Genomic DNA, 11,014 nt, shown 5'->3' on the forward strand with positions numbered 1-11,014 from the left:
TGATTTGTTTTCTTAAATATAATTTTACAATTAACATTAGTAAAATATATGAAAATGAATATTTCTCATTAAATTTATTTTATATAGTACTTCAAAAGTAATAACAGTTATTTGAAATCTTCAATGTCAAAAACGAGCTTCAGAATTTTGTAGTGAAATAATAATTGAGTGTTGCAGAATTTGATGTAACATAGTAATGAATTCTTCTGACAATGATTGGATTATCTTAACCTGAGTAATGGAAATGTAGTTAATTATTCTTATTTTAGAATTTTGTTTTTTAGCATCGATGCAAAGCTGAGGAGGTATTAATTTTACTATGATGTGTTTTTTTTTTTACCCTAAGTAGTTGGGATTAAGGCGAGGAAGAAGAAGGAGTGTTTTTTTTTTAATGTCTATCGCCACTTTTTCTCATCTCTAAATGGACCGATTTCTTTCAACGATACGTCAAAAGATCACAAATCGTATCTAGTTGAGGACATTATCCTTAAAAATTAATAAAAATTTGTTTGTTCTCCGTAAATGGGATGAATTCTCAAAAAAATTACAATTTTTAAAATCAGTAAATTTCGAAATTTTTAAGCTTTTCTTTTTTTAAATTGCCATAACTTTTTTAATAATAAATAAATCAAAATAATTTTTTTTATAATGAAACCTTAGGTATTTTACGTTTATTTGATATAAATTTTTAGAAAATTCGACGTATTTAATTCAAAATAGCAACTTCTGTACAAAAATTTAACTTTTACAACTAAAGTTTTGATATGTTCCGGAAATATTTCAATTTTCAAACATATGTTAAAATAAAGCTTAAGTTATGTATTATAAGTTAAAAAAAAAAATTGTGCCGGACGATTTATTTTCCATGTGTAAATGATTGCCGTATTTACATGCCATTTTTGTGTTAAAATTTTTTTTTATTTCTTTTAAAATATCTTATAAAGTTTTCCCATAGTAATGAGGCAACCAATTTTTATAAATGTTACATGAATATAACTTATAATAATTATAAATTAAAATTTATTTTGATTATTTGCCTCCTGGAAATTAAAAAAAGTGACTTTTCTGAAATTTTTAACTAGCTTAAATTGTTCTTTACCTAATATTTCATGCACGTACTTCATGGCAGCGTCGAATTTCATATAATTAGAGTATAAAAGTTGAATCCCGTCCATTAAAATAATTTTTTTTATCTTAATTCTTTTTTGACGTGGAAAAAAATTTAAATTTCGTTTGATTTTTATTTCATTTAGAGTGAATAACTTCAATGAATATCAAGGACACCACCACTGTAGTCTCCTTTTGCGAAAAGGAATTTCTTATTCATATTAGAATATTTGACTATATGGTTTTTTATTTGTGTTTGTCATTCATTTTTCTCAACTCTCAACTTCTCATCTTTAAACAATATATCAAATGATCACACTAGTATCTAGTTAAAGATATTATCCTCGTTGCTTATGGACTAATTCACCAATTTCTTAAAATTGAACACTATCTACATATTTGTATCGAAGCGTTTTTTTATGATACTGATTTTAATCACTGTTAGATATTATCTATACTTTTGCCGACTAAGCCACGACCCCACTGTGCTACCATTTTTTTTGTCAATAAAACTTTAAGCATAGCGTTATGGAATTTGGATTATTATTTTACTTTACATAATGTCAAATACATTCGATTTTTTTCAAAATAAAAGAGTGAGTCATTATAATTTCTGGGATTGCAAAGATTTAATTCTAGATTTTAATTAGAAAATATCAAAAAAGGTGTCTTTGTTTAAATGAATATTTAAAATGCTAAAAATTGGTTATTCAAGCATTCAAAAAAATAAATAATGTAAAGTTGAATGAATAACGATTTATACTGAACTTTTAAGTACAGGAAAAAAAAACGATGAGATTAAAAATAATTTTAGTAAAGCGAAAAATTAATTATGTACCTTAGTTTTGTTCGCTATGTAAATTTAAAACATCAAAGAATTTTTTTTATAAAATTAAAAATAGATTAATGTTGAATAAGCATTATCACTTATGGTGTATTTAATTTTAACGTAGATAAAAAAAACCAATGGTCTGTAATTACTCAAATATTTGTTTATAATAAAAACTAAGTATAAATGATATGCCCACTAGAATAATGCTAATAATTTGATAACAAGGAATATTTATGTGCGTTAAGTATGCAAATCATATTCTGAAAAGTTGTGTAATTCTTATATACATACTCGGCTTTTAAAAAAATCAATGGAAATAATTGGATTAGTTTTGTAAAATTTACATCAAATTAAGACTTTAATGAAGTATCTTGAAATTCATTTCACTATACCCAAAGTAATTAGTTTGTCTTTTGTTGAAAAACTATCACATAGCATGAAAATTGAACCTTTGTTGTTATATGATAAACGCTTGATTTAAAAAGTTATAAAGAAGTTAAATTGACAGTAAAACCTTTGACACGAAAAAATTTTTGACTGAAATAAAAAACAAGTGTTAAACTTTTTCGAAAAAGACTTGGAAAGTTACAATGTGTTTTGTAAGAAACAATTTGGTGGCATGCAAACATTTGGCAGATATAAATTCGGTCTAGGCAATAAATAAAAAAAATGATGCTATTATCTTCGACAAAGTACGTTTTGAATCATTATTCTTAATGTAAACGGCAATCAGCTAAAATGAAACATTCTAATTGCTTTTCCATTAATTTTTTAAACCTTATCGTCATAATAAATATTATTTTTAATGTAATGACATTTTTATTGTAAGCTTTCGGCCAAAGAAAATTTCAATATTATAAATGTTCAATATTATCTTTAAATAATTTACTGTAATTCGTCGGTGTAGAATCAGAGAAATGTTTAAATAAAAAATTTTTTTTATTTTTTTAGACTGAATTATTTAGTATTTTTCGTAGAATTGGTTATATAATGACATAAATCTTATGAATTATAATTTAAGTACTTCTAAAATGACGTGGTTTAAAAAAAATTTCCACAAAAATATTTAGAATAATTGTTTGTAATAATAATTTTTTTTTTGTTCCTACGATCCTCTTTTTCTACACTGATGAGTTATTATAGATACAATTAAAATGCGTTTGGAGATGATTTTATTTGATTTGATTTACCATAGTAATTATTCTTTCTATTTGAAAATTATAACCAAACATATATTGTGTAATTTTAGAACTTCTCTTCACACTTTTTACAGCCAAAATAATTAGTTTTCGTACGTCATCATGCGAACTGTTTATTACATATATTTTTAATAAAATTCAATTTAACAAAAATAACTCAAAAATATTTTTACCTATTTGTGTGGGTAGACTGTACGAGGTAATTAAATCGTAAAAATATGGAGGTAGCTGAATTTAAATATAAAAATAGCTTTCTGAAAATACATTTCTTTGAGAATTTCTTGTAAAATTGAAATAAACTATAAATTTGTCTTGTTTTGTTGTACAGCTGAAATTATAATTATTCATTTTCGAAACATATTTTGGTTTTCTCGTATGCGAATTTTTCTAAGCCAACGTTTCATTTTTTACAGATTACCTTTAAAAACACATTTAAAAATATTGTTTGAGCAATATACTTTAAATGTTTATGTAAATAGTTAGAATAGAAAATTTGAATTTAATCAGTGTAACTTGATCATTTATAGTGATAACAGTTTTATGATAATTGAAATGGTACGAGAATATGCACAACATATATTGTTAACTATAAATAAATATAACTGTAATGAATGTAGAATTTTAAGTAGTATGTTTATTAGGTACATAAAATATTTGTTGATGTAAAAAAGGTGTACCATTAATGCATTGAAAGGTACCTATATTTTTTTTTAGAAACTATTAATTTTTCATTGTTTAAAAAGAAAACGAAAGTTTAATTTTTCTTTCCCGAAAAGTAAAGAATTGGTTGATGATCTTCTTTAAACAATTTTAATAATTAATTACTCGAAACGAGCAAATTATTTTCAACAAAAGTTTTTAGCGCGTACTTAACGAGTATATTACAGTATCACATTCAGTGTGAAATATTAAGAATGTTACCCCTCCAGTTTTTTTGTTAGTTAACGATTTTGGTTCTGAGCTCTTCGGTTACTCGTTTTCAATTGCAAATCGACGCGAGTAAATATAATAAAAGATGCGCAGTTGTATTCTGTGCAAATTTAATGCAATATCAGTTCTACATACCTTTGCACGGCCAGAGCTAATGTTAGCCAAATGGACGCTGTGTGGAACATGGTGGGTATGACTTCGTTCATGGCATACCACGCGTAGCAGGATTCAACAGGCGACAGTGGTTTGTAATGGTTGCCCAAAGTGTACATGTAGAATAGCCATGGAGCTGGGAACAGCAGAGTGAACATGTCTGACAAGGCCATGCACATGAGGACTACATTTGTCGGAGTCCGCATGTGACGTTTGGACAGGACGACGACAATTAAAGTGTTTGCTACAATCGTGACCAAAAGAAGCAAAGGCATGACGAACCCGTACATGGGTCTAGCGTACTCAACGGGCATCTCGTGGGTAACGTTAAGGTAAGGATCTGAACCGTTATCGCAACACTCCACTCCTTGTGGTTCTTCGGTAACCGCAATACCCGTCAACGCCGTTACCGTTGTTAGGTTTACCCCGTACAACGGTACAACTGTATAGTTACTATTGTCGTCCATAGCTGTGATTTGACTGTCCGGCGGCGGTATTTAGCCTTTGGTCAGGCTCGTGTTGGGAGACGCACTGCAGCTAATAGTTCGGTCAATACGGTCGAATCATTTCCTCGGCATTTATTGTGGTATAATGTGTTTCACTGCAGCTGGCAATCACTTAAATGTTGGCAATGAAAGTAGATGCGCTTTTCTTCAAATGGACTGATAGCTGGCACCGTCTGTAAAAGAACATAAAAATCAATCGTTTAACATGGTTTACAATCTGTTACAACAATTGCAATGTTATATGATGCAACACATCCAATAAACAACAATCGTTACATTGTTTACGATAGTGTTAGATGTGAAATTGACATCATAAATAAATATTAATATGTATTTTCATAAGTTTTACTACAAACATCTCACTTAAAATATTTTTATATTTAGCATAAATATTTTATTATTGTGTACGCTATAAATTCAATATTGTCAAACGCATTAATATCGTATAATCAATTCAATTGTAACATTGATAAACATTTTAAAATAATTTTTTCGATTTTCATATGAAAATATTGTGAAATATGAACAAAAAAATATTGAAACAATGTATATTTGACAAGTTCATAATATGAACTGACAATATATACAAATTCATAGTAACATTAATTACATATTATATTGAAAACGATTATTATTGTCATTGCCATGCTACACAACTCATTATTAAATGATTAAATCAGAACTTCTTGATCATATGCATATTTTACTTATTTATGTACAATTACTTCCCTTGCTCATTACTTCCGCTATTTTAATTAATAAGTTTTCAAATTATAGATATTTTCAGAAATCTTATTTACATGCTGCGCTCTGATTTTAAATGTATTTGAAATTGATATATTCTTGTTTACTATCAGATTTTTATCTGAAATTATTCGTGGATTCGTTAGTAGTATAACTGATTAATTTTTTTTTATGAAAATTTTAAGTAATTTTAGAACAAACATTGTGTTTCAAGAAATAATATATGATTTTTCTCTCGAGAAAATTATATTATAATACAATTCATTTCGATCATAAAATAGATTTAATTTTAACGATAATTTTTGTTTAGATAAACATTAATAACAATTCAAAGGAATAATAATTACTAAGTTTTGAAACCGAGTTGAAATGATGTGTATGATAAATTGGTGATTGCTTTAAATTTAACTACCAATAATATGACTGAGACAAGCAGTTTGATAAACATACGTTTTGTAATATTTTTGGCCTTATTCGATTTATCGCTGAAAAGATTTTACTATATCACATTTGATTTATTTTTTTTGTGTATGTCCATAAAAATACACAAATATTGGCCCAATTATATTCAACGATACGTCAAAAAATCTCAAACCGTTTCTAATTGATGATATCAGACCATAATTGAAAAAACAGTTAAAAATACTTAAAAGCAATAATGCAATAATTTTAAAATAATTAAAAGTTTGCAGTAATTAAATAAAAGACTTAGTACAGTCAAGAATTTTTACAAAATTTTACTTTAACTTAAACTTTCCGTTAGAATTTTTCAATTTTTTTAGTTTTGTAGAATTTCTTTATAAACAATAGCTTTAAAGTGTTTTTTTAATTATGATTTGTTTTTTAAGAGAAGAAATGTGGAATTGAAATAATTGTAGTAACAATTGTAGTGTTCTGTTAACTTGTATTTTTGTGTTTAGGATTTTCATTGAAGTAAATAAATTTAGAAAAGGGGGAAAAAAAAACAAAAATCTTAAACCGGATAAAGAATAGAGCAAAAACGAAAAATTTTTTCTTTAGGTCATTTACGTGACATTTCGTATTTGATTGGATTAACAGGAAAATCTTATTGCCGATCTCTTTAGTTTTGTCTCTGTTTTTAAATTCTCTATTAACCACGTATATTGTTTCTTTTGTTTGGATAAAAAATATATAAATGTCCGTGGTATGTTGTTTATTTAGTAATATTGTGTACTAATAAGGCGTCCTTCTGGTAGAACGAATATTATTTTCGTCTTTTATTTGGTATTTCATCAACGGCGCCATCATTAAAACTTACCCAACCTTTTTTTCCATTAAAATGTAGTTTTTTCTTCGCGCTAGACCTTTTTGGATTTTATTTTGTCATCATAGTTGGATGATTTGTTTAAATAAATAACACGGCTAAGAGCTGTCATTTATTAAAACTTGTGAATTTAAAACCCATCACGAGTAAAGGGAGTTTTAAATAAAAGTTTATCAATAGTCAATCGTTATGTTTAAAAGTGTAGGCAACAGAGCCCATTGCCGTCATTAGTGACTAGTTCTACGGCTGACGTTTTGCAAACCTGTCGATGTGTTGCGATAGTTGGTTTTTTCTCTTTGTTTATGAAAATGCGCTCTTAAAATGATTTATGGGTGTTTTTTTTACAGGAGCTTTACTGAAAAAAAATTAACGAGCACGTTGATCACAATATCATAACATTGTATTATTTTTTTATTTTCTTGTCAATTAAGTAATGGTTCCTTAACATTTTTAGAATGCGAATCTTTTCAAATTATGGTTTGAAACTGTAGATCACTGACTACCAGACCAGAACAGAAGTATAATTTGTCATAAAATTATCATTAAAAATGCTGTCATATCTTGGCGTTAGTTATGCAATTAGTGTAATTGAATATATATATATATATATAGTGGAAAGAAGTTCTCTGGCCAATAATTTAAGTAGAATTACTTTAATAAATTGAATTTGAGACATTAATGATAAAAACGGAATTGTGAGTTATATGAAAGTAAAAGATAATTCTCGATGAATGATAAATTACACATTTCAAATTGACTTCGAATGTCAAGTACACTTGGATAATTAACCATTGTTTTATTTACTTTGTATGTAATTTGATGCAGCTCAAAACCACTACGATCAATCTTAATTACATAATAGATTTTTTCTTTTACGTCACGTTCGAGCTATTAGATAAAAGTTTATATTATTTTATTACTCCGATCACCTTACTGTATTAATAAAAATGTGAACTTAATCACGTTTGCGAACTGAAAGACATGAAAAAATTGTGATGTCCACTTAAATTTATATACCTCGAAAATCCCATAAAGATCGACTGTTTTGCTGTTATTGAGATATGCTTGAAATATTTTTAATTGCATTTTACAGCTTTAGCTTTATTTTTATTTCAATGTCAATGCTTTTTGTCAATGTTCTGACTATGTGTATATTATACGCACATAGGAGGCTTGCGGTCTTAAATAAAATTATAATTTTGACCCAGAAGTTACAAAAAAAAAAAAAATTCTATACACTCAACTCAGTGTGAACGGTATTCTCTATGGTATGAAATGAAACATTTTATCTGATTGACTTACTGTCGGAAAAGTTATAACGAGTCGCTAAATGTTAACAGAAGTGATTCCTTACCACTTTTCTTCATCTTCAAAATCTTTGTTACTCTGTTTCGATTGTCGCGTATCACGTTGTTCGTTTGTGTTTTAAATTTCAACTCGCTACACTTGCATTTTGAAGTTGACATCAGTTAGAATACGAGAAAAACGGTAAATCTTTACGCGTGCGAAAACACTGAGATAATGTTTCTACATTGCTTTCTTACTTTTACTTAATCATGTCAACACAATTATGCATTACACGGGCTGACATACCAGCAGCTTAAACAACGAGAAATGTGTTCAATTACCTTTACGGTTGTATTTTACGATAAAAACAGCAGTATTAAATTTAGACAAAATTTCATAGCCAATTTCGCAATAATATATTCTAGGTGAATATTATTCAATTTTCAGTTAATGTTTATTATTTATTCACACTGTTTGGTTGAAATGTTTATCGGATACATTTTCTTATGAAGAATACGAATTGTTAGAAGATTTTTAACACTGCCCAAACATATTGTTTTTTCCCTTGAATGCTTTAACGATATTTGTTGATTCTAAAAGTCAAATATTTTTAGTGTCCAAGTAGTAAACAGAAAACCTACCTACTGAGCATCATCTATTCTATGACAATATAACCTTTGTTGACGAATTTCGCTCGAGGTTCCAGTTAAGTTTGAAGTTTAAAAAGGATGTGGTTTATTTGTTACAGGAAATGAATTTAAACGACAAACCTTACATATGATGAACGTCATTCGTATATTTATTATTAAAATAAAACGAAACATCCGAGAAGTAAATGTGTGCGTTGAAGTTATTCAAGTGTATTTCTTTAAGTGTATTTCTTTAGATATTATGATAAAAAAAAAAAAATTAATTTTCAAATGTTTCAATGCGGTATTTTACTTTCAAAAACCTTAAGTCATTTCCGTAGTAATTTTTTAAAAACCACATGAAGTTTGCTGTTTTAAATTATTTCTATATCAAATATAATATTACTATTAGTACTAACCGCTAGAGTTATAACGCCTGTGCAATATTACTCTCAAAGTTCAATGAACAAAATTAACAGAAACGTTTATTCGAGCAACCCAAGCCGTATGTCGGAAAATTCGCTTAAATTGCTCTATAATGATACATAAACTTAAAAGTGAATTAAATTAAATGATTTTTGTTGACGTTACCAACTCGATTAAAAATGACATCTACAGAAACATAAATTGGACATTCATAATAATTACTACTTTAACCTCTACTATTATGGACCATAACGTCAGATAACGGTGGACGTTTACTCATCAACGGCCGTAGCGATAAGGAGACTTGGTTGTAATGAGTTTAAGGCATTTTTATGAGCTTCCATGTACGCGCAATGAACTTATGACAAAACAAGCGCTTCATTCAGTTCGGGGATAAGAGAAGAAAATGTGAATGCTGCCAAATACGGTTATATTGGAAGGCTTATCTTATTGGTGTTTCGCCCAAATTCTTTCTTTTTCTTCATTTCAGGCTTACATTGGGTAGTATAAAAAATAAATAGCACGACGAATCAACAGAAATCTATCAAATAAACTATACTATTATCAATCCAAAAACGAGAAATATATGTTTTCGTGTAATTTTTTTTCTGTTGTAAATCGATCGCACGTAACGCCATGTGATAAGTACTAAAAGTTAATACAATTATGTATTTATTTCGAGCACATTTTCAACATGAAACATTGCTATTTAAATATAAAATTAACAGATGATAGCTAATTTAATGGTTCAAAGAAACGTTAATTAATTTAACTATTCCTTCAAGTTTACAGTGGAATAAATTCTTGATAATAGTGATTTAACAAAAGAATAAATCTGAGAGAATATTTCTTTGTGAATATTTAATTAAACTTGAAAATTATTTAAAGTGTTGATTATATATTGAATATTTTCGATAGAAAAAAAAACATCTTTTACTTGATTGATAGTGCCATGATCAAAAAAACATTAATAACAGGCTCCGAACCGGACCTGGCGCCTTTCAGGCCAGACGAGCCTTCGATGCGTTAGGCCTTTTGTCTATCCTTACTGGTAGGCCACTGATTCCGTTTGGAGTACCCAACTTCGCCAAGCATAATAAGTGTTATATAGGCAAAATATTACTTCATAATCAGCGTAACAAAATATGGTAAAATTTAAATTATTAAATTCAAAAAATTCAAAAATAGAAAATAGTGAAATGTGTTGGGAATAAGGCTAACATATTTTATTTAGGTATTCACCAGGAGTTAAGAGGGTGATTTATTTTTTTTAGTTTGGCAATTATGCTAGAGAAAGTTTTTTGCTAAAAAGCAATATGATGACCAAAATGGTTTCATTTCGTAGATATCAGCCATAAAAAATATTATAATGATACTTTTATATATGAAAGTCGATTTAAAAATAACATAAATTATAAACGAAACATTGATCATATTCTTTGATTTATTTAAAATAGTTAAAATGTACAAAATCAAAACACAGTATCTGTTTTTTTTTAATTTTACAGGACAATAAATTTTATAAATTTTGTCAGGTATATCATCCTGCATATCTTCTTTTTTATTGTATCATAACTTTAAGAATAATTATGTTAATATTATAGAAAAATTCAGCAGATTTTTATTTTATGGAATATATAGGGCGTTCAGTAAGTAAGCAGACAAGTCAATTGTTACAAACAATGAGAAAAATAGAAACTCGTTTCCTTAATTACTAAATAGCTTACATAAAAAAGTTAATTTTTATTATATTTTTGGTAACCGTGTTTTGGTGTTATACTGCTGAGTTTACAACGATAAGACTTGGATTTTTACAATAAACAAATAAACTTATCATTATATAGATAAATAAGTCTTTAGACAAACTGTATTGTCATAATAATATATGTACAAACTTGGTTATATTCTTATAAATT

The 11,014-nt window shown here is 27.5% G+C and overlaps 1 protein-coding gene across 5 annotated transcripts in view; it reads right to left on the minus strand.

Moving 5' to 3' along the window:
* Window positions 1-11,014, minus strand: part of LOC126897570 (sex peptide receptor) — a 133,585-nt gene that overhangs the window by 51,944 nt on the left and 70,627 nt on the right. For 3 of the 5 annotated variants that reach the window (XM_050671277.1, XM_050671279.1, XM_050671278.1), the window contains one exon: window positions 4,204-4,900. In XM_050671277.1, coding sequence (XP_050527234.1) covers window positions 4,204-4,688 — 485 coding nt within the window. In that variant the 5' untranslated portion in view covers window positions 4,689-4,900. Of the gene's footprint in view, window positions 1-4,203; window positions 4,901-6,750; window positions 6,810-8,110; window positions 8,873-11,014 lie in introns of those variants that run through there. The other 2 variants (XM_050671280.1, XM_050671282.1) reach the window with 2 other exon arrangements.

This window comes from Daktulosphaira vitifoliae, unplaced genomic scaffold (assembly GCF_025091365.1).
Source record: "Daktulosphaira vitifoliae isolate Bord-2020 unplaced genomic scaffold, ASM2509136v1 Scaffold_2, whole genome shotgun sequence".
Classification (NCBI taxonomy): Eukaryota; Metazoa; Arthropoda; class Insecta; order Hemiptera; family Phylloxeridae; genus Daktulosphaira; species Daktulosphaira vitifoliae.